Source organism: Leucoraja erinacea, chromosome 15 (assembly GCF_028641065.1).
Source record: "Leucoraja erinacea ecotype New England chromosome 15, Leri_hhj_1, whole genome shotgun sequence".
NCBI lineage: Eukaryota > Metazoa > Chordata > Chondrichthyes > Rajiformes > Rajidae > Leucoraja > Leucoraja erinaceus.
Window position 1 is genome coordinate 33,269,293 of NC_073391.1, and position 24,957 is coordinate 33,294,249.

Sequence of the window (24,957 nt, forward strand, 5' to 3'; positions counted from 1 at the left end):
CCGACGGAATGAAAGAGCAAGAGAGCTTTCCCCACCTTCTGACCAACCGACACCACACCACGCAGCCTCGGCAAGGCCACCAGCACCATCAAGGACCAGTCTCACTCCGGTCACTCCCTCCTCTCCCCTCCCCCATCAGGCAAGACGTACAGAAGTGTGAAAATGCACTCCTCCAGATTCAGTAACAAATTTCTTCCCAGCTGTTATCAGGCAAATGAACCATCCTCTCACCAACTAGAGTGCATTCCTGACCTACCATCTGCCTCATTGGAGACCCTTGGACTTTTTTTTACTTCAGGGATACAGCACTGAAACAGGCCCTTCGGCCCACCAAATCCACGCCGACCAGCGATCACCATGTACACCAGTACTATCCTACACAGTAAGGGTAATTTGCAATTTTACTGAAGCCAATTAAGTTATAAACCAGCACATTTTAATTTAAAAAAAATTTTTTTAATCAAAAATATTTATTCAAATATTAAAATAGTATTTACAATACAATAAAACAAAACACCACCATAATATAAGATGAACAAATATGCTAAGCAACTGCTAAACAACTATATTGCAATCCTTGTCCAGGATATATTCAACCCCCCTCGGTGCCCAGCGGTCACGGAACTCCCTCAGGGTGCCCGTAGACAGGGCGTATTCCCTTTCCATCCGCACCCGGGCACGGACATATCCCCGGAAAAGGGGCAGGCAGCCGGCTCGGGTAGAGCCCTCCACCGCCTGGCGCCGTGACTCACGGATGGCCAGCTTGGCCAGGCCCAGGAGCAACCCAACCAGGACATCTTCAGCCCTACCCTCTCCCCTACGCACAGGGTGTCCAAAGATGAGGATGGTGGGTGAAAAATGCAGCCAGAAGGCAAGGAGCAGCCCCTTTAGGTATTCAAACAGTGGCTGCAGCCTCACGCACTCCATGTACACGTGGTACACAGACTCTTCCAGCCCGCAAAAGTGGCAGGCGGCTGGCGAGTCTGTGAACCGCGAGAGAAACAGGTTGCAGGGAACTCCTCGGTGCAATACCCTCCACCCCAGGTTCCCAATGTAGAGGGGGAGAATCCCTGCGTAGAAGGACCCCCACCCTCGCGACCGGAAGGCAACGCCGACCGCCACTTGGTGTCTGGACGGCGGACCAGGGCGAGGAAGTTTGGAGGAGGAGCCTGTACAGGACACGCCTCCCTGCGTCTCGGAGGGAGACGAAGGGTGTCGAGGAAAGGCGGCTCAAATTGTGTGGGACCGGCTCCTGGGATGGATTACGGAGCCTGGGTCCGATGAGTACTTCCGGCTAAGCGGTGGCTTGCTCAATCACAAGTCCCTGTAGAAGCCGGGCATCCCCATCAGGACCGCACGGCTGACACCCACCATCGGGATCCGCGTACCTCCTTGAAGGTAGCGGCTCCATTGGAAAAATGTGCGTCGCCAGCACGTGCCACCTGGGAGGATGCCCTGAGTACAGGTATCTCTGCAAGGTCCTGAGGCGGAGAGCCGCCAACTTGGTGCGAATGCACACTAGCGATTGACCACCTTCCTCGATCGGGAGACTCGGGACCGCTGCAGAGACCCAGTGCTTTCCGTGGCCCCAGAAGAAGTCCACCAACTTCTTCTGGATGATCCCAGCAAAGGTGGCTGATGGGACCAATGTGGTCAATCTGTACCAGAGCATGGAGGCCACCAGTTGGTTGATGACCAACTCTTTGCCCCGGTAGGAAAGCGCTCTGAGGAGACCCGACCAGCGTCCCAGCCGGGTGGCGACTTTCACCTCCAGCTCCTGCCAGTTCGCCAGCCAGGTTTCCGCACCGGGGCTCAGGTAGGCTCCCAGGTAGAGGAGGTGCGTGGTACTCCACGTGAAAGACCTCATCTCCTCCGGGAGGGAGTCCACCTGCCTGGGACCCACCAAGAGTCCAGAACCTTTCCCCCAGTTGATCCTGGCAGAGGAGGCGGCCGAGAAGACTCGTTGGCACTCACGCATCCTCTGCAGGTCGACAGGGTGGGAGGAAACCGGAGCACTTCGAGGAAATCCATGTGTTCATAGTACTGACAGCATCCGCAGTCAAGATCGACTCGCGTCTCTGGCGCTGTAAGGCATCAGCTCTACCGCTGCGTCACGTTGCCTCACCACTGTCTTTAATCAGACTTTACTGGACTTTATCTTGCACTAAACATTATTCCCTTTACCCTGTAGTTGTACAGTCTGGACGGCTTGATTGTAATTATGTATAGTCTTTCCGCTGACTGCACAGCACGTAACAAACAAGCTTTTCACTGTACCTCTGTACATGTGACAATAATAAATAAATATTGACTCACAATCCAACATCACTTTAAACTGTGGCATCTTGCTGACTGCAGGCTCTGCCAGTGACCATGCCTGAATTATACTTCATTGACCTAAAACATTTTGCAAGGAATAGAAGCAGAAATAGGCCATTCAGCCCTTGTGCCTCTTATGCTATAAGAACATGGAACCGTACAGCACATGAACAAGCTCTTTGGCTCACAATACCCGTGTCTGACTTGATGCCAAGATGAACTAATCTCCTCTGCCTGCACGTGATGCAAATCCTTTCATTCCCTGCATATTCATCCACAATCCTCTCAAACGCCACTGTCGTATCTGCCTCCACCACCACCGCTGGCAGCACTTTCCAGGCACCCGCCGCCTTCTGTGTGGAGGGATATGGATTATGTGCTGGTAGATAAGTGTTTAGTTTAGCTTAGTTTAGAGATACAGTGTGGCAACAAACCCTTCGGCCCGCCGAGTCCATGCCAACCAATGATCCACATTAACTAGATGAGAGCAGTTTAACTTGGCATCATGTTCGGCACAGACCTTGTGGGCCAAAGGGCCCCCTTCCTGTGCTGTACTGTACTGTTCTATGCTCTAACACACACATATATATATATATATATATATATATAAACAAACAACAGAGGTCCCAGCACAACATGGCTGATGTTTCCCGCACTAACAATCAATTTTGTGATTTCTTAAATATCTACAAGTCTCTGCCTTGAGTAAACAAGTTTCAGAGCCTCTACAGCCCTCTTGGGCAGAGAGTTCCAAAGACTCACCATACTCTGGGTGAAGATTTGTTCTCATCTTAGCCCTGTAAGGACAATCTTATTTTCCAAATCTGTGACCCCTAATTCTAAGCATAAGCCCAGGGAAGCATTATCCCTGTCTCTGTAGTGTCAAATCCTGTACGAATGTTGTATCTTGCAGAATTTATGAGACATTTATCCATAATGTATGAGTTGGTGCTTGTCTGAGTGTATGTGCCTGTGATGCTGTTGCAAACAAGATTTTTATTGTATCCATACCTCGCTGTACCTTTGTTTATATTTAAAAGGAACCTGCGGGGCAACATTTTTACACAAAAGGTAGTGGGTAAAATGGAACAAGCTGCCAGAGGAGGGATCTGAGGCAGGTACTATAAAATCATTTGGACAGGTATTTGTATAGGAAAGGTTTAGAAGGATATGGATCAAATGCAGGCTGGCGAGACTAGTGTCAATGGGGCATCTTAGTTGGCATGGGCAAATTGGGCTGAAGGGCCTGTTTCCATGCTGTATGAGTTTCTTGGACAATAAACTCAACTAGCCTTGATCTGAGGTACACAAAAATGCTGGAGAAACTCAGCGGGTGCAGCAGCATCTATGGAGCGAAGGAAATGGGTAACGTTTCAGGCTGAAACCCTTCTTCAGACTCTTGATAGCCTTGATCTGACCTCTTTTTGTGAAGTTATTCCAGATTCCTGAAGGTGATGGAAATTCAGGGATCGTTTCGTTAAACAATTAATTATCTTGCAGAATTTGGACAATTATGTGCAGTTCTGGTCACCCCATTACAAGAAGGATTTGGAGGCTTTGGAAAGTGTGCAGAGAAGGTTTACCAGAATGATAGACCCAAAAAGCTGGAGTAACTCAGCGGGACAGGCAACCTTTCTGGGGAGAAGGAACGGGTCACGCTTCGGGTCGAGACCCTTCTTCAGACCGGTTAAGGATAAGGGAAACGAGAGATATAGATGGTGATGTGGAGAGATAAAGAACAATGAATGAAATAAATGTAAAATACCAGAATGATGCCTGGATTAGCAGATCATATCTACGGGGAGAGGATGCATGGACTTAGTTTGTTTTCTCTGGAACGCTGGAGGCTGAGGGGAGACCTGAATCTCAAGGATCTCTATCCGAAACATCACCTACCCATGTAGATAGACACAAAGTGCTGGAGTTACCTAGTGGGACAGGCAGCGTCTCTGGAGGGAATGGGTGACATTTCGGGTCGAGACCCTTCTTCAGACTCCATTGGATGCTACGCGACCCGCCGAGTTACTCCAGCACTTTGTGTCTTTTTGTGCATTAACCAGCATTTGTAGTTCCTTGTTTCTACATATCAGACATGGCTTTATTCAACGGAGGTGTGGGCTTGAGGTTCTGAATGTTATGCTATGCGCTTATGTGCGATAACAATTTGACCCGTTTTCTGCAAGTGCCTTTGATTCAGGAAGCTTCGCATTGATCAACTGATTACTGATGCATCCCAGTAACTATTCTTATCTCTGGATATTTGCAGGATAAAAGGTTAAAGTCACCCAGAGGACTAATCCTGCAACACAACTATTTAGTTGACTCAATTATTCTCATCTCTGAGTCAGCGGTCTGTGGATCTGAGGCCCACCACATAATTAAAAAACGCAAAGCGCTGGAACATCAGAGGTTTTCTCAGGAATGCCAGAGGTTGTGGGGAGACTTCATAGATGTTTATGACATTATGAGAGGCACAGACAGGGTAGACAGTCAGAACCCTTTTCCACAGGGTGGTAATATCAAATATTAGAGGGCACAGCTTGAAGGCGACAAAAGCAAAGTGTAAAGCAGATGTGCAGTTTTTTATCTTACACAGATGTTGGTGGGTGCCTGGAACGCACTGCCAAGGGTGGTGGTGGAGGCAGATACGATAGTGGCAATGAAGAGGCTTTGGATGGGCACACTATCCATGTACCTGTCCCAGTGTGTCTTTAAAATATTGTTACCGGACAGGAGCAGGGGGACGATGGAATGACCGGGGTGGGACAAGTGTTTGACGATGTTGGCTGCTTTCCCGAAGCAGCGTGAAGTGTAGATTGAGTTGATGGTGGGGATCGATTTCACACGGTCTTGGGCCGAGCCGTTGCCAAACCAAGTTATGATGCAAACCGACAATATGTTTTCTGTGGTGCATCGGTAAACGTTTTAATAGACGTTTGGATAGGAAAGGTTTAAAGGGAAATGGGCCAAACACCAGCAGGTGGGACTAGAGTAAATGGGGCACTTTGGTCTGCATGGACGAGTTGGGCCGAAGGGCCTGTTTCCAGGCTTTGATTCTATGACACAACATCAAAATATTTAAAGTATGAAATAGCAGCTGAGAAGCACTCGATGCAGGCACCTGAGTGGGGAAATTAAAGGAAGAATAACAAGTAATTGCATGAAAATTAGGGCCAGATTAATGTAAGCACTCCTTGTGTGTTCCCCTATTATAACTCCTTGAAGAATGACCATTACGAAGCTTTATCAATATCTTTATTACCCAGATGGGCTGTAAAGGAACACTTAAAATGATGAATGGATCACAGGAACAGAGCACAGTGCTGAGGCTGCACACAATGCCATCAGGAAATTTGACTCGCTCGCACAGGGGCTTTGTGGCTGAGATGGCTCGTACAACCGTACAGCACAGAAACAGGCCCTTCGGCCCACCTTGCCCATGCTGCCCCATGCCGATTCAATTTGCGTGCTTTAGGCCCCTAGACCCTTGCCAGGGCAAGAGGTTTGGAAAGTTTTGAGATACAGCATGGAAACAGGCCCTTCAGCACATCGAGTTTACTGCGTCTCTACTCAACTCACACTAGGGACTATGGGTTTTTCTTTTGTTTTGCATTAATATTATTTTTTATTATTTATTTTACTTGTTTTGTTTCTTTAATTATGTTATCTATTGAGTACCGAGTTTGCAGACCTGTCAAGCTGCTGCAAGTAAGAATTTCATTGCTCCGTTTCGGTACATTTAACAATTAAACATAATTAAACAGTTGTTAAGTTCAAAAGTCATAGGTGTCAGCACGAGGCCAATCGGCCCATCGGGGCTACTCCGTCAATTAAAAATGTTAGGCAATTGACTCTTGACTCTCAGCCCATTTTCTCATTCACTCCTTATACACTAGGGGCAATTTTGCAGAGATCCAATTAACCTACACACTCGCACGTCTTTGGGCTGTGGGATGAAACCAGAGCACCTGCAGGAAACCCACAGAGTCGCAGGGAGAACGTACAAACTCCAAACACAGGCAACACCCGAGGTCAGGATCGAACCTGGGTCTCTGACGGTGTGAAGCAGTTACTCGATCAGTTTAGAGGGCATAGGGAAACATGCAGGCAATTGGAACCAACTTGGTCAGCATGGAGAAGGTGGGCCGAAGGGCATGTTTCCATATATAGCTCTATGACTCTACTGTAATAACAATTACAAGATATTTGGACAGGAACATAAATATAAAATGTTTTGAGGGATATGTGCTAAATGCAGGCAAGTGGGACTACCTGGGATGGGCTGAAGGGCCTGTTTCTATGCTGCAAGACTCTGACCATCTGTCAGCCATTCTTCCACTCCATCAGCCTATCTTACCGCCAAACATTTATATTTTTCTCCTCCTCAAAATTTCCTGCACCTCCAACAGTTTTAAATGTGGTAATTACATCTGCCCTCAACACCTCGTCAAGATCCAGAGGACATGGTTCAAGGTGAGAAGGAAAAATTAATGAAAAAGTTGTTCCTCAGTTTCTTATTAAATCCTTCCCCTCTCACCTTAAACGTGATCCTCTGGTTGTAGATGCCCCTACTCTGGGTAAAAGACTGTGCATTCACCCTATCAATTCCCCTCACACTTTAAGAGGGGAAATATTTAATGGGAACCCGAGGGGCAACTTTATCCACACATGGGTACATGGAACAGGCTGCCAGAGGAGGTGGTTGAGGCACATACATTTAAAAGACACTAGGAAGGGTTCAGAGGGATATGGGCCAAATGCAGGCAAAAAGGACAAGCATAGATGGGCATCTTGCTCAGCCTCCCCTACACCCTGTCCAAAGTCTCCACATCTTCCTGTAATGGGGCGACCAGAACTGCACACAGTACTCCAATCTGCTAAGGATGCCCCGTGAAAAAAATTGCACGTTGTTAAGAAAAAAATCTTTTTTTTTTTTTCCAAAGGCATGAATTTCCCAGAAGGAAAAGCGATCCATCTGTGTCTGACAGGAGACATTAAAGATTGTATTAAATCAATGGATGAGGATAATAAACTACAGCAGCCCGGAAAATTGGGAGCAATTTTAGAATTCGACCAGAGTGAACCAAGGACTGGATCGATAAAGGCAAGCTAGAAGATCAGAGGGGAGGGGCAAGGAACTGGAAAAGCAAGTATAGAAGGCACCATGAACTGCATACGCTGGTTTACATAAAATAGGCAAGAAGTGGCCAAGTTAAGAATCGACATTTATAACAACTCTGGACTTGAATGGTACAAGATGGCACCAGGGTGCTATCCAGTCAGTGAATACACGATTACAATCGAGCCGTCCACAGTGCACAGCATGTCATCACCCTGAGGGATTCCATTATAGGCACCAAATTAGAAACATGGAAGGTACACGCAAAATGCTGGAGTAACTCAGCGGGACAGGCAGCATCTCTGGAGAGAAGGAATGGGTAACGTTTCTGGTCGAGCCCCTTTCTTGAGCAGGGACATCTTGACCCGAAACATCACCCATTCCAACTATCCAGAGATGCCGCCTGTCCCGCTGAGTTACTCCAGCTTTTTATGCCTATCTTCGGTGTAAACCAGCATCTGCAGTTCCTTCCTACCCAATTAGAAAAAATATTTTGTTGCCTCTGATATAACCATATAACCATATAACAATTACAGCACGGAAACAGGCCATCTCGACCCTTCTAGTCCGTGCTGAACACATAATCTCCCCTAGTCCCATATACCTGCGCTCAGACCATAACCCTCCATTCCCTTCCCATCCATATAACTATCCAATTTACTTTTAAATGATAAAAACGAACCTGCCTCCACCACCTTCACTGGAAGCTCATTCCACACAGCTACCACTCTCTGAGTAAAGAAGTTCCCCCTCATGTTACCCCCTAAACTTCAGTCCCATAATTCTCATGTCATGTCCCCTTGTTTGAATCTTCCCTACTCTCAGTGGGAAAAGCTTTTCCACGTCAACTCTGTCTATCCCTCTCATCATTTTAACAACCTCTATCAAGTCCGAATATTCACCCCTAACATGGCATAACAGGGAGGGATCGGGTGGTGTTTATAAGGCGGCTGCCTGGTTGGATCTTGCTGTGCTCCAATTGACTGTTGTGCTTCCTACGTGGCAACAGTGGCTGCCCATCAATAAATACATCATGTATATGCTGTGTGTCACACATGGCCCCGGGAAACGATCAGTATATCTGATTCACGATGGGTACAAACACCAAAATGTGTGTCAGCTTCCATGGAAACGCCTCAGAATATCCCAATAAAAAGCCATTGTTGGCAACAACAACGATTCCCGTGGTCCTTTTGAATAATAGAAAGATACAGTATAGAAACAGGCCCTTCAGCCCACTGAGTCCATACCGACCATCGAACAACCATCACACTAGTTCTGTTATCCCACGTTCTCATTCACTCCTTTCTCACTAGGGGCAATTTACACAGTGTGTGTGTGTGTGTGTGTGTGTGTGTGTGTGTGTGTGTGTGTGTGTGTGTGTGTGTGTGTGTGTGTGTGTGTGTGTGTGTGTGTGTGTGTGTGTGTGTGTGTGTGTGTGTGTGTGTGTGTGTGTGTGTGTGTGTGTGTGTGTGTGTGTGTGTGTGTGTGTGTGTGTGCATACTAATGTGTGTGTTACTGCATGTCTGTGCATGTCTGTGGGTGTCTGTGCAAGCCTGGAATTGAAAGGGTGGTTTAAATTGAAGATATCTTAAGCTTATTCCATATACCCACCACTCCCTGTGTGAAAAAGATACCTCACAGAATCCTATTAAATCTTTCCCCACTCACCTTAAACCTATGTCCTCTGGTTCTCGATTCCCCTTACTCTGGGCACGAGACTCTGGGTTTACCCAATCTATTCCTCTCATGATTTTGCACACCTCTATAAGATCACCCCTCATCTTTCTACGCTCTAAGGAATAAAGTCCTAGCCTGCTCAACCTCTACCTATTGCTCAGGCCCTCGAGGACTGGCAACATCCTCGTAAATCTTCTCTGCGCCCTTTCCAGCTTGACAACATCTTTCCTATAACAAGATGCCCAGAACTGAACACAATACTGTAAATGTGGCCTCAGTAGCATCTTATACAACTGCAACAGGTTCTATACTCGTGTATTATCTGCTGTGCTGCTGCAAGTAAAAATGTAATTGTTCTGTTTTGGGATATATGACAATAAAATGCTCTAGACCATGCGCACAAACACACATGTGCGCACATACACATGTATACGCATACACACGCACACACACACACACAGAAACATAGAAAATAGGTGCAGGAGTAGGCCATTCGGCCCTTCGAGCCTGCACCGCCATTCAATGTGATCATGGCTGATCATCCAACTCAGTATCCCGTACCTGCCTTCTCTCCATACCCCCTGATCCCTTTAGCCACAAAGGCCACATCAAACTCCCTCTTAAATATAGCCAATGAACCGGCCTCAACCACCCTCTGTGGCAGAGAGTTCCAGAGATTCACCACTCTCTGTGTGAAAAATGTTTTTCTCATCTCGGTCCTAAAGGATTTCACCTCTATCCTTAAGCTGTGACCCCTTGTCCTGGACTTCCCCAACATTGGGAACAATCTTCCTACATCTAGCCTGTCCAACCCCTTAAGAATTTTGTATGTTTCTATAAGATCCCCCCTCAATCTCCTAGATTCTAGCGAGTACAAACCGAGTCTATCCCTCAATGCAGAGCCAGCAATCCCACCTGGGCGATGGCTAGAATGGTGCAAGAACAGCAAATTATAGCGAATCAGCAAGACTCACTTTAAATCAAAAATGCATGACTATCATTTAATGCATGGGACCCAGGCAGTTTGAAATTAAATTATATGCCTTCTAAAAATACTCACGCCGCACATATCGGGGGAGGGCATCTCCAAGAACATGACATCTCTGGAGCAAGCTGTAGATTAGCGTGCAGCTATCACACCTCTCTCAAGGTGACACTGTGCTGTGTGCAGCCGACTTCAAAACACTGAATGTTGATGCAGACTGCGAGACACGGGCTAGGGTGCGGCACGGAATCTAGTTACCCAGGGTAGGGGAGTCAAGAACCAGAGGACACGCGGTTGAGGTGAGAGGGGAAAGATTTAATAGGAGTCTGAGGGGCAACTTTGTCACACGGTGGTTATGTGGAACGAGCTGTCAGAGGTGGTTGAGACAGGTACTATAACATAACAATTAAAATACATTCAGACGTAGCATTGAGTAGGAAAGGTTTAGAGGGATATTGGCCAAGTGTGGGCAAATGGGACTAGCTCAAATGGAATATGCAGAAACAAGGAACTGCAGATGCTGGTTTATGAAAAAAGACACAAAGTGCTGGAGTAACTCAGCAGGTCAGGCAGTACCTCTGGAGGACATGGATAGGTGATGTTGTGGCATCGCTGCAGAAGTCAGAATTCCAGTTCACAGCCGGTGCAGGTGATGAAAAATCGCTTCATTCTTCAATTGTACAATTTGTTGGTGATAGCAGAGATACAGCACAAAAACAGGCCCTTCAGCCTAACAAGTCCATGCTGACCATCCATCACCCCGCACACCAACACTATCCTCCTACACACTAGGAACAATTGCCAATTTGACCAAATTAACCTACAAACCTGTACATCTTTGGAATGTGGGAGAAAACCGGAGCACCCGGAGAAAACGCAGGCGGTCACAGGGGAGAACGTACAAACTCCGTACAGACAGCATCCGTAGTCAGGATCAAACCCAGGTCTCTGGCGCTGTAAGGCAGCAACTCTACCACTGCGCCACTGTGCTGCCGCAAGGTTAGTTACCTAAAAACGTCCCTGTCCTTTACCTCGTGTAATGTGGGAGCTAATAGTCGACTGACTGCCATAAGGCCAGCCCCCCCCCCCCCCCCCCCCTCCCAGAGCCACTGGGACAGGGACAGGGTTGGAAGGGTTTTTTGATTAACCCGTTTGTTAATCCTACCCCAGGTGCTGCGGCCGAAGGCTCGTTGGCGATGATACCAGTAGGGAGCCGCTGGAGACGTGGGATGTGAGGGGCAAGGGCGAGCCGGGGCTTTCAAGGTCGGCTACAGGGGGCTTTCCTGGGACACAAAGATGGCCGGGCGAGAAGTGGGACGCTGTTCCTGGGATATTATCTGAATGGTGGCCGATTAGGAAAGGGGGAGATGCAACGAGACCTGGGCGTCATGGTACACCAGTCATTAAAAGTAGGCATGCAGGTGCAGCAGGCAGTGAAGAAGGCGAATGGTATGTTAGCATTCGTAGCAAAAGTATTTGAGTATAGGAGCAGGGAGGTTCTACTGCAGTTGTACAGGGTCTTGGTGAGACCACAGCTGGAGTATTGCGTACAGTTTTGGTCTCCTAATCTGAGGAAAGACATTCGTGCCATAGAGGGAGTACAGAGAAGGTTCACCAGACTGATTCCTGGGAAGTCAGGACTTTCATATGAAGAAAGACTGGATAGACTCGGTTTGTACTCGCTAGAATTTAGAAGATTGAGGGGGGATCTTATAGAAACGTACAAAATTCTTAAGGGGTTGGACAGGCTAGATGCAGGAAGATTGTTCCCGATGTTGGGGAAGTCCAGAACTAGGAGTCACAGTTTAAGGATAAGGGGGAAATTTTTTAGGACCGAGAGGAGGAAAAAGGTTTTTCCCACAGAGAGTGGTGAATCTCTGGAACTCTCTGCCACAGAAGGTAGTTGAGGCCAGTTCATTGGCTATATTTAAGAGGGAGTTAAATGTGGCCCTTGTGGCTAAAGGGATCAGAGGGTATGGAGAGAAGGCAGGTACAGGATACTGAGTTGGATGATCAGCCATGATCATATTGAATGGCGGTGCAGGCTCGAAGGGCCGAATGGCCTACTCCTGCACCTATTTTCTATGTTTCTATGAGCCGGTCGAAGGTGATGGAGGAGCCTGAGCCCGTGGACGGTCCCGGACTTTGCAGACAGCATCAATACACGGCGGCGCCCGCATGTGTAAAGTATGCAAAGAAGAATGTCACTGCGTTGTTGCACATGTGACTATTAAAGCATCATTGAACCAATGTTTCTGAAAGCCGCATACTTGCTGAATCCGAAACAATTGGCGGGGAGGGTACAGAGTGGATGGATAAATTGATTTTTCTGAGCGGCCTTTAGTAAGCAGCTCCCTCTGGAAAACAGCAGGACAGAGGATGGCGCAAAAGTTCCAGTCAGGCATGGATACGGACACACGCTCAAATCAGTGCACTACCAGGGACCAACAGGGTGCCCACACCAGGCCAGTCCCTGCGTGCTGGGCCCAGAGGTGGATCGTTACAATCGCTCCACTCTGTTAAACCTCTACTTATTTATTCCCATTATGCAGTATCTGTACACTGTGGACGTCTCGATTGTAATCATGTATAGTTAGCACGCATATAAGTTTTTTCATTGTAACTCGGTACAGGTGACAATAAACTAAACTAATGTAGACAAAAATGCTGGAGAAACTCAGCGGGTGAGGCAGCATATATGGAGCGCAGGAAATAGGCAACGTTTTTAGACCAAAACGTTGCCTATTCCTTTGCTCCGTAGATGCTGCGTCACCGGCTGAGTGTCTCCAGCATTTTTGTCTACCTTCTATTTTCCAGCATCTGCAGTTCTTAAACATAAACTAAACTAAAGCTTGTTTGTTTTACCCTGGGCACCTTTCAAACGTAGATAACAAAAGTAAAAGTGCTTGAGAGTTTCCTGTAGAGGTTCTCATGATCTATGGATGAGACAAAGCCTTCAGTGACCAATGAAGACCACTGTTGTGGTGCAGTCTCTGTGGGAACAAAGTCTCTCACATCGGGATACGTCCCCTGGCAATTATTTGTTAATTATTTCTCAGATGCCTCCTCCGTTTAATTAGATCACGGAGGAGGCATCTGAGAAATTAGATTAGGCTGATCTAATTGCAACCTCAGCTCTGAGTTACTGCCGACCTGTGGTGGGCAGGGAAGGGGGGAGATTGGTGCCTGTGAAGGGGCGGTGGGGTGGCACAATGGCGCAGCTGGTAGAGCTGTTGCCTCACAGGGCCAGAAACCTGGGTTCGATCCTGACCTCGGGTGCTGTCTGTGTGGAGTTTGCACGTTCTCTCTGTGCAGACTCCACAAACTCTCTGGGTTTCCTCCAGGCGTTTCGCTTAGTTTAGAGACACAGCATAGAAACATGCCCTTCAGCCCACCGAGTCTGCGCTGACCAACAATCACCCATACACTGGTTCCATTCTAGGAACAATAGAAGTCATCTAACCTACAAACATGCCCGTCCTTGGGATGTGGGAGGAAACCAGAGCAACGGGAGGTAACCCACACGTGCAAACTCCAGACAGATAGAAGCAGAGGTTAGGATCAAACCGGGGTCTCTGAAGTTGTGAGGCAGCAGCTCTTCTGCTGTGCCACTGTGGTGTCTGTCCTTGCATTGGGTGTATTGTGTGATATTACTGGGTTGTATACAAAACAAAGCATTCACCAGTTTCAAGGTATACAGGGCAATAAACTAACTATCGATGCCCATCATTTATCAAGAAGCATTTGCTTTGGACACCGGCTAACAACTACAGGGTTGGTTGGTGCTTTCGGAGGTCAAATTAGTGTAGCCTTTCATCTCACTGACATCTCTCAGTCTGAAGAAGGGTCCCGATCCAAAATATCACCTGTCCATGTTCTCCACAGTTGCTGCCTGACCCTCTGAGTTACTCTGGCACTTTGTGTTTTCTGCACGATTCCAGCATCTGCAGTTCCTTGTGTCTGAGATTTAGAACGACTCTTGTGGGCAATAAGACGGAGACTGCAGCTGGTGGGAAGTTATGGGAAGTGTTCTATTCTTCACCCTGGATCATTGGTTGCCCTCTCCCCTCCCTGATGGACATCTACACCTCCCGCTGCCTTAGCAGGGCAAAGAAGATCACCAAAGACAGCTCCCATCCTGCGTTTGGACTGTTCGACCTGCTGCCCTCTGGAAGGCGCTATAGGTGCATCAAATCCAGGACAAACAGACTCAGGAATAGCTGCTTCCCGAGAATTATATCTACCATAAATTCAAATCCACACATGCACTGACTACACCGCCCAACACGGACTTCCATCTGTATATATGTATATATGTATGTAGCGCAGTAGAATTTGTGCACCTATTCCCCCCCCCCCCCATCTCCCTTCTGTTTTGTTTTTCTGTTTCTTGTTTTTTGTGTAAAATTGTATGTATGCACTGAGTACGAGCAGCTTTCAGTTTCACTGTACATGTATAGTGACAATAAATGGCATATCTATATCTATAACGTCAGCATGAAGCCCAGAACAGGCTGCTTGTCCAATGTAAAAGCTCACACTGCATGTGTGTGCACGTATGCATGCACAGGCACATGTACGCAGAGGAACACAGACACGCCTATGCATTGCATGTAGACAGGCACACACCAATGCTAAAGACATGAATGCATGCCCCACAGCACACACAGGTGCATGAATGTGCACACTCACACAGACATGCAGCAAAACACACACTCATATCTGCATATATACGCACATACAAACACATTCTCCCGTACACAGAGATACACAGATGGACATGTCCACACCAGCATAACACATACACATACATGTACTTGGCCAAACGTGGACAAATTGAACCAGCATAGATCACCAGCAATATCAAGGACCAGCCTCACCACAGTCATCCCCTCTTCTCCCATCGGGCAAGAGGCACAGAAGTGTGAAAACGCACACCTCCAGATTCAGGGACAGTTTCTTCCCAGCTGTTAGCAGGCAACTGAACCATCCATCCTATCACCAACTAGAGAGCGGTCCTGACTACCATCTACCTTATTGGATATATTCGACCTATCATTAATTGGACTTTACTGGACTTCATCTTGCACTAAACGTTATTCCCTTTATCCTGCATCTGCACACTGTGGGCGGATTGATTGAATCATGTATAGTCTTTCCGCTGACTGGTAGCACAAAATAAAACAGCTTTTCACTGTATCTGCAATAATAAAAGTTAACTAGATGAGGCATCTTGGTCGGCTTTGGCGAGGTGGGCTGAAGAGCCTGTTTCTGTGCTGTACGGTTTTGCAACATACACTCACACTTGTTCTACACACATCAGTATATGTGCACATCTGACACGAGTCTCCCATCCCAACACCCCGGAGACAGGAGAGCATAGCGTCAATATTTCAACTGAGAGGAAATATTAATAAAATGGATTGCAATGCGGAGCAGCTGAGAGGAGCGAGCTCTCACAGGGGATCACTGCACAGTCTCACGGTCTTCTCAGAAGCTCAACGTCATTCGGATGCCAGATCCTATTCTGCTCACCGTATCCCACGGAGACAGGCCTACTTTTGAAAGGGGATGAGTAGTGGGGATGAGCCAAGGTTTGGTGTGTTGTGGCCCAGTTACATTTGCTCAGCACCACGGGAGCCTTGTTCCACTGCTGGAGAAGACATCAGTCTAATGCTGCAGTGATGCACAATGCACACAGTGTGCAGTACAGTGGGGCCATGGTTTTATTTTTAAAACAGTGGGGCTTTAATGAACAACGGAGGCTTAGAGTGTTCGTTGTGCTCGGTTTCGGTCACCCTGCTAGAGGAAGGATGTCGTGAAGCTGGAAAGAGTGAAGAGGAGATTTACGAGGATGTTGCCAGGACTGGAGGGCCTGAGCTACAGGGAGAGGTTGGGCAGGCTAGGACTTTATACCTTGGCGCGCCGGAGGCTGAGAGATGATCTTATAGAGGTGTATAAAATAATGAGGGGAACAGATAGGGTGAGTGCACTGTCTTGTAGCCAGGGTGGGGGAATCAAGGACCAGCAGACATAGGTTTAAGGTGTCGTTTTAGTTTTAAATTTTTGTTTTAATTTAGCTGTGTACCAAGGTACTGAAAGGCTTTTGTTGCATGCTATCCAGTCAATGAAAAGACTATACATGATTGCAATCAAGCTGTCCACAATGTACAGATACATGAAAATGAGAATAAGATTTAGTGCAAGGTAAAATCCAGTAAAGTAAAGATAGTCGAGGGCCAAGTGAGAGGGGGGAGATTTAACAGGAATCTGAAGGGGAACTTTATCACTCAGAGGGTGGTGGATTTATGGAACGAGGAGGTAGTTGAGGCAGGTACTATAACCACATTTAAAAGACATTTAGACAGGTACATAGATAGGAACGGCTTAGAGCATTATGGTGAAGAAGGGTCTCGACCCGAAACATCGGCAATTCCTTCGCTCCATAGATGCTGCTTCACCCGCTGAGTTTCTCCAGCATTTTTGTCTACCTTGGGCCAAATGAGTATTGTCAATGTTGAACTACTCCATGGCTAAGGGGCTGAACAGTGGAGCAGGGGTGTTGCCTTACAGCACCAGACACCCAGGTTCGATACCGGCTACGGGTGCTGTCCGTATGGAGTTTGCATGTTCTCCCTGTGACCGTGTGGGTTTTTCCCAGGTGCTCCGGTTTCCTCCCACATTCCAAAGACGTGCAGGTTTGTCGGTTGAATTGGATATTTAAATTGTAAATTGTAAATCAGTAAATTGTCCCAAGTGGGGTAGGATTGGATTGGCGTTGGGGCGACAGATGGCGCAATGGGCTAAGTGTTCGGCTGGCGACCGGAAGGTAGCCGGTTCGAATCCCGCTTGGAGTGCATACTGTCGTTGTGTCCTTGGGGCAAGACACTTCACCCACCTTTGCCTGTGTGTGAATGTAATGTAATTATGTGAAGCACTTTGGGGTCAATGCAAGTTGACTGAAAATGTGCTATATAAATAAGATTATTATTATTATTATTATAGATTATTAGCGTGAAGGGGTGAACGATGATCGGCGCGGACACGGTGGGCTGAAGGGCCCGTTTCTGCGATGCATCACTAAACTAAACCAAACGTTGCGACCATTAAGAAGGGGCGAACTGTAAGGGGAGTAACCGTGTAGGCGTGGGGAGGAACGGGTCGCGGTCACTTACTGGATTGTCCGATCGCAGTTTTTTGGAAGGGGGGCCCCCATCCTCAGGATGTAACATGTAGTACAGGCGAACCTTGTTGGCGTGTTTCTTGCTCTGAGGGGATAGAACATACAACATAGTTCAGTACAGCACAGAAACAGGCCCTTCGGCCCACAAAGTCCATGCCGAACATGATGGCGAATTAAACTAACCCCCTCAGCCTGCACGTGACCCCCCCCCCCCCCCCCCTGCATATCCACGCACCTCTCTGAAAGCCGCTTGAGCACCATTATCCTTTGTGTCCCTGAATCGTGCCTTCCAGAGGGTGGTGGCAGAGGCAGATACAACACTGTATATATAACAGGGTATTTGAAAGAATCTTTTGGTTATTGGGAAAAGAATGAAACATAGCTACTCGGCATTGGACGTGCCAAATTAGACTCTTGGTATCTCAAGTTTGCAATAACCTTTCATGGTAACGTTGAAAAGTTATTGCGGAGTTGTAGAATAAATAGTCTGCACAGTTGTAGCACTCGCTCTATAAGTGACACAACCTCCTCTGGCAGCTCGTTCCATATACCCATCACCCTCTGCGTGAAAAAGTTGCCCCTCAGGCCCTTATTAAAAATCTTTCCTCGCTCACCTTAATCCTATGCCTGCATTTGACCCACATCCCTCTAAATCTTTCATATCCATGTACCTGTACCAGTGTCTTTTTAATGTTGCTAATGAACGCACCTCATCTGGCAGCTCGTTCCATGCACCCACTATGTGAAAACCTAACCCCTCAGGTTCTCATTAAATCTTTCCCCTCTCACAAACCTGTAGTTCTTGATTCCCCTCCATGGGAAAAAAAAGGCTCTGTGTATTCGCCCTAGCCATTCCCCTCATGATTTTATATACCTCAAAACGATTGAGTCTCATCCTATAGAAACATAGAAAATAGGTGCAGGAGTAGGCCATTCGGCCCTTCGAGCCTGCACCGCCATTATAACCATATAACAATTACAGCACAGAAACAGGCCATCTCGACCCTTCTAGTCCGTGCCGAACACGTATTCTCCCCTAGTCCCATATACCTGCGTTCAGACCATAACCCTCCATTCCTTTCCCGTCCATATAACTATCCAATTTATTTTTAAATGATAAAAACGAACCTGCCTCCACCACTTTCACTGGAAGCTCATTCCACACAGCCACCACTCTCCGAGTAAAGAAGTTCCCCCTCATGTTACCCCTAAACTTCTGTCCCTTAATTCTCAAGTCATGTCCCCTTGTTTGAATCTTTCCTACTCTCAATTCTGTGATCAAACTGAACACAATACTGTGTCACCAACATCCTGGACCACTGTAACATTATGTACCAATTTCATAGAAACATAGAAAATATGATCATGGCTGATCATCCAACTCAGTATCCTGTACCTGCCTTCTCTCCATACCCCCTGATCCCTTTAGCCACAAGGGCCACATCTAACTCCCTCTTAAATATAGCCAATGAACTGGCCTCAACTACCTTCTGTGGCAGAGAATTCCAGAGATTCCCCACTCTCTGTGTGAAAAATGTTTTTCTCATCTCGGTCCTAAAAGATTTCCCTCTTATCCTTAAACTGTTACCCCTTGTTCTGGACTTCCCCAACATCGGGAACAATCTTCCTGCATCTAGCCTGTCCAACCCCTTAAGAATTTAGTACGTTTCTATAAGATCCCCCCTCAATCTCCTAAATTCGAGCGAGTACAAGCCGAGTCTATCCAGTCGTTCTTCATATGGAAGTCCTGACATCCCAGGAATCAGTCTGGTGAACCTTCTCTATACTCCCTCTATGGCAAGAATGTCTTTTCTCAGATTAGGAGAGCAAAACTGTACGCAATACTCCAGGTGTTGTCTCACCAAGACCCTGTACAACTGCAGTAGAACCTCCCTGCTCCTATCCTCTTGCACTCCGAGAAATAAATCCCTAGCGTGCCCAATCTTTCAGGCCACCAAGTCCCAGCAACATCCTCATAAATCTTCTATGTATGCGTGTGCGTATATATATATATATATTTGTGTGTGTATGTATATATGTGTATATATATATACATATACATACATACATGTACATATATACACACAAATATATTGTATATATATATATATATATATATACACATATACAAATCTTTTTTTTCTTTATTATTATATTGTTTAGAGTACTAGATTTACATATTCTGTTACCAACTTCTGTGATCAAACTGAACACATACTGTGTCACCAACATCCTGTACCACTGTAACATTATGTACCAATTTCATGGAAACATAGAAAATAGGTGCAGGAGTACGCCATTGAATATGATCATGGCTGATCATCCAGATCAGTAACCCATTCCTGCTTTCTCCCCATATCCCTTGATTCCGTTAGCTCTAGGAGCTTTATCCAACTCTCTCTTGAATACATCCAGTGAATTGGCCTCAACTGCCTTCTGTGGCAGAGAATTCCACAGATTCACAACTCACTGGATGAAAAAGTTTTTCCTCATCTCGGTCCTAAATGGCCTACCCCTTATTCTTAAACTGTGACCGCTGGTTCTGGACTCCCCCAACATTTTTCCTGCATCTAGCCCAAAGATCATATAAAGATCTTTGATCTAGCCTGGACAATAATTTTATATGTTTCTATAAGTGCCCCTCTCATCCTTTTAATTTCTAGTGAATATAAGCTCAGTCGATCCATTCTTTCGCTACCCATTTGACTGACTCAGGAGGGGCAGCGTGCCAATAGCCTTCTTCACCACCCAGGCTACCTGCGATGCCACTTTCACCACTGCCTCAGTGAAACACTGCAGGGTGCGAAATATGTTGCAGTTGCTTATCTCTCATGCATCCTCCTAATAATGTTTTAATGCGGTATGTGTTTATTGCATATGTTTTACAATTCATTTAGCAATAGCTGAGGTATCAAAATCTTTACGAAGCAGCTAACAGCTGGCTGTTAGCAAACAGCATTGCGATTATATTTAGGGTGGCTGCACTGAATTTACAATAAGGAGGTTGTCGACAGATGAGGAAAAGTATTTACAAGTGAGAGACAGAGAGAAAGAGTGCGATTGAATGGAGATACAAGGAACTGCAGACGCTGGAATCCTGTGTAAAACACATAGTGCCGGAGGAACTCGGTGGGACAGGCCGCATTTGCGTGGTGAAATGGAAAGATGGCATTTTGGGTCTGAAGAAGGGTCCTGACCCGAAATGTAATTATTCCATTCCTTCTACAGATGGGCAGCACAGTATCGCAGTGGTCGAGTTGCTGCTTTACAGCGCCAGAGACCTGGGCTCTATGGGTGCTGTCTCTGTGGAGTTTGTACGTTCTCCCTGTGACCACGTGTTTTCTCTGCGTGCGTCGGTTTCTTCCTGCACTCTAAAGACGTGTGGGTTTGGAATGTTGTAAAATTGTCCCTAGCGTGTACAAGGTGATCGCTGGTCGGCGTGGATTGGGCTGGCCTGCTTCCGTGTTGTATCTCTAAAGTCTATAGACTATGGACCATAGACTAAAGGCTAAATGAATATGTGATGGTTGGCATAGACATGGTGGGCCGAAGGGCCTGCTCCCGTGTGGTGTGGCTTGATGACTGTTGGGGTCAGTCAGCGTGTCGGACACATTCCTTACCTCGTAGTGTGCCACCCTCTGGGACTGGGAGATGAGTTGTGCATTGCAGGTGTTACAGTAGCTATCCGTGAACAGCTCCGGCAGGCTTGTCCCTGCAGACTTCATCTGCAAAAGAGAAAAGGCACGAGAGAGGCTTAGAACAGAGAGAGGCAGAATACTGGAGTAACTCAGTGGGTGGCACAGTGGCCCAGCGGTAGAGTTGCTGCCTTACAGCGCCAGGTACCCGGGTTCGATCCTGACCTCGGGAGCTGTCTGTACAGAGTTTGCACGTTCTCCCTGTGACCTTGTGGGTTTCCTTTGGGTGCTCCGGTTTCCTCACACACTCCAAAGACATGCAGGTTAATTGGCTTCTGTAATTAGGAAATTGTCCTAGTGTGCAGGATAGTGCTAGTGTGCGGGATGATCACTGCCCGGCACGGACTCGGTGGGCTGAAGCTCCTATTTCCATGCTGTATCTCCACAGTTTAAAGTCAGGCAGCATCACTGGAGAACATGGATAGGTGACATTTTAGGTCAGGACCCTTCTTCAGAAGGGACACAGCTCCTAAACAGCTTAGCTGCGCTGCCTGATGAGATGAGGAGGGAACAAGGGTCGGGAGAGCTTTTATTTAGGTTTAGGGTTATTATTCTCATGCACACTATGGTACAGTGAAAAGCTTTGTTTTGCATGTTCTCCAAGCAGATCAGATAATGACTTTTAGACATACAGCATGGAAACAGGCCCTTTGGCCGTCCGAACCTGTGCCGCCCGCCCAGCAATCATCCCGTATACTCGCACTATCCGACACACTAGGGACGTTATAATTTATATCAAAGCCAAATTAACCTTCAAACCTGTATATCTTTGGAGTGTGGGAATAAACTGGACCACCCAGAGAAAGCCCACGCGGTCACAGGGAGAATGTACAGACTCCGTACAGACAGCACCCGCAGTCAGGATCGGTTTTTGTAAGGGGGGGGGTTAAGGTCTATAGCACCAGGTGAAACAGGGGGTGGGGAGTGAGAGGATGCTGAGTTGTGAACATTGAGCCACTCATTTGGGGAAGCTGGTGGGTGAGTGTGAGTGACAGAGAACCCATAGCATCGCTGGCTAGTCTCAGAGGGGGAAGGGCAGGAGAGGGTGAGACCCAGCACTGGGTATCAACTATATGGAGCCACAGAGCATGAAATCAGGCCCTTCGGCCCAACTTGTCCATGCTGACCAAGTTGCTAAGCAGCTAGTCCCATTTGCTGTGTTTGGCCCATATCCCTCCAAACGTCAATAGAAACAAAGAACTGCAGATGCTGGTTTATTCCAAAGATAGACACAAAGTGCTGGAGTAATTCAGCAGGTCAGGCAGCATACAGACACAAGCATACAAATCATCCAGCTACTGACACCTAATTACCCCCTCACCTCCCTCCCCCCATCCATCCATCCATCCCTCTCTCTCCTTCACCCTCCCACCCTTTCTGTCTCCCTTCCTCTCTCTCACTCTTCCTGCATCCATCCCTCTCCCAATCCCTCTTTTTCTCCCTCCCTAACTGCCTCCAATTCGCGCTCCCAGCCCCAAATGCCTTCATTCCCCCCACTCTCCCATTCTCTCCCTCCCTCCTCCCTCCCTCTCCATCCCTCCTCTCTCTCTCCCTCTCTCTCTCTCTCTCTCTCTCTCTCTCTCTCTCTCTCTCTCTCTCTCTCTCTCTCTCCTCTCTCCTACTCTCCTCCTCCCTCCATCTCTCTCTCTCTCTCTCTCTCTCTCTATCTCTCTCTCTGTCTCTCTCTCGCTATCTCTCTCTCTCTCTCTCCTCTCTCTCTCTCCCGTACAACCGTTCCATTTTCCAGCCTTTCATGCACCCAGCGCTAAACTATCCAACAAATAACACACACAAAAGCCGCAGAAACCGAACGCGTTGACTTCAAAACGTGCAATTGCTAACGGAGACCTAACAAAAGGCGTGCAACATATTTTGTAAGCGAGGCTTACAAATACCACAGCTCTTGTTAGATTAGTTTCGCCCAACATGAGTGGTCTATAGGACGTTGAAACTCATCTTACCCTGGCGTTGTCGGACGTCGGAGGATGCCTTCGCTCTCTCTCTCTCTATGTGTGTGTGTGTATCTGTGTTGTTCCCTCGCCTTGTCCGCCTCTCTCTCCTCTCCCCACTATCAGATACTGCTGATGAAGTGGAGAGATTGGCACTAGATAGGCTGATGTTTCTCCAGTGAATGGGATGGACGATGCTCTCCGTCTGTCTCTCTCTCAACACAGCGCCTCCAACATACAGTGCCGAGGGAGGCAGAATTCTGTTCTCCCTTCCATTCGATGAACCAGTCTCTGTCCCCTTTAGATCTTCGCCGCTGCTGATTACAACTGACGGCGTTGCTGGGTTTCGAACCCGCCCTTCCCCTCACTTCTCCAACAACTTGCAAATTAAAAAAAAGCATTTCAGTCTCGTATACTCACCACGTCAGGGGCGAGTCCCTGCCAGCTCCTGGGAGAGCCCTCCCGCCACTCTGAATGGTTTGCCTCTCTCATAGACGCCCCCCAACTTGTCTTGCAATGGTCTAAATCCAGATTCACAGCAGGGCATGTCAACAGGGGCCGGCCATTCGGCCCCACAAGCCTGCTACACCATTGGTCAAGTTTGATAATGTATCACATGACCAGAATCCCTGCCCCCTCCCCACTGGTTTAGTTTAGTTTATTGCCACATGTACCGAGGTACAGTGAAAAGCATTTGTTGCGTGCCAACCAGTCAGCGGAAAGATAATACATGATTACAATCGATCCATTTACAGTGTAGAAATACATGATAAGCAAATAACATTTCGTGCAAGTAAAGCCACTAAAGTCAGATCAAGGATAGTACAAGGGTCATTAAAGAGGTAGCTAGTAATTCAGCATTGCTCTCTGGTTGTGGTAGGATGGTTCAGTTGCCTGATAATAGCTGGGAAGAAACTGTCCCTGAATCTGGTGGTGTGTGTTTTCACACCTATACCTATTGCCTGATGGGAGAGGGGAGAAGAGGGAGTGGCCAGGGTGCAACTTGTCCTTGATTATGCTGCTGGCCTTGCCAAGGCAGCGTGAGGTATAAATGGGAGTCAATAGAAGGGAGGTGTGATGGCCTGGGCTGTGTCCACAATTTGCTGTAGTTTTGTGTTTCAATATGGGTGGTCCAGGAGAAGTTGTTGGTGATATTGACTCCTAGGAATGAAGTTTTCAATCATCTCTACTTTGGCACCATCAATGTAAACTAGGCTATGTGTTACCGCTTCACTTCCTGAAGTCGATGACTATCTCCTTCATCTTGCTGACAGTGAGAGAAAGGTTGTTGTCTCGACACCAGGACACGAGGTTCTCCATCTCCTTCCTGTTCTCCGTCTCATCATTATTTGATATCCGGCCCACAATGATGGTGTTGTCTGGGAATTTGACAATTGAATTAGATCTGTACATGGATGCATGGTCGTGGGTGTACAAGGAGTGAAGAAGGGGGCTGAGAATGCAGCCTTGTGGAGCCCCCGTGTTGAGGATTATTGTGGAGGATGATTTGTCCTCTACCCTTGCTGATTGGGGTCTGTTGGTCAGGAAGTCGAGGATCCAGTTGCAGAGATGAATGCTGACTCCAAGTCCCGCTAGTTTGGTGATGAGCTTGGATGGTATAATGGTATTAAAGGCAGAGGGTGAGGCGTACAGTACTAACGGCAGCAGCTCGACTACAGACGTCTGTCTTTTTTTTATTTTTGTCTTGTTAAATGTATGTCTTGAGTTCGTTTTTATTATTTTTTTTAGCTGTGTATATGTGGGGGGTTTAAATCTCTTCCCTGTGCGGAGACCCGACTATTCCCGGTCGGGTCTGGGATGTCGTTGGGCCTAACATCGTGGAGCCGACGGCGACCTCCGGCCAGGACTAACCTGAGGGCTCCAGTTGCAGAGCCTGCGGAACTGACATCGCGGAGCTGGCCAACTTCGGAGCGGGAAGAGCTGTGGTGGCGCGCGGCTGCGACCCGACTTTGGAGTTCGGAGGCACCGGCCGCAGACCCGGTGGACGGGAACATCGGGAGCTCGCA

At 47.4% G+C, this 24,957-nt stretch overlaps 1 protein-coding gene across 2 annotated transcripts in view; it reads right to left on the reverse strand.

Moving 5' to 3' along the window:
* Positions 1-24,957, reverse strand: part of zgc:171482 (zinc finger protein) — a 151,345-nt gene that overhangs the window by 106,058 nt on the left and 20,330 nt on the right. Inside the window, exons 1-3 of one of the 2 annotated variants that reach the window (XM_055647091.1) lie at positions 22,943-23,309; positions 20,907-21,011; positions 17,279-17,371 (exon numbers count right to left, since the gene is read on the reverse strand). In XM_055647091.1, coding sequence (XP_055503066.1) covers positions 17,279-17,371; positions 20,907-21,011 — 198 coding nt within the window. In that variant the 5' untranslated portion in view covers positions 22,943-23,309. Of the gene's footprint in view, positions 1-17,278; positions 17,372-20,906; positions 21,012-22,942; positions 23,310-24,957 lie in introns of those variants that run through there. The other variant, XM_055647090.1, reaches the window with a different exon arrangement.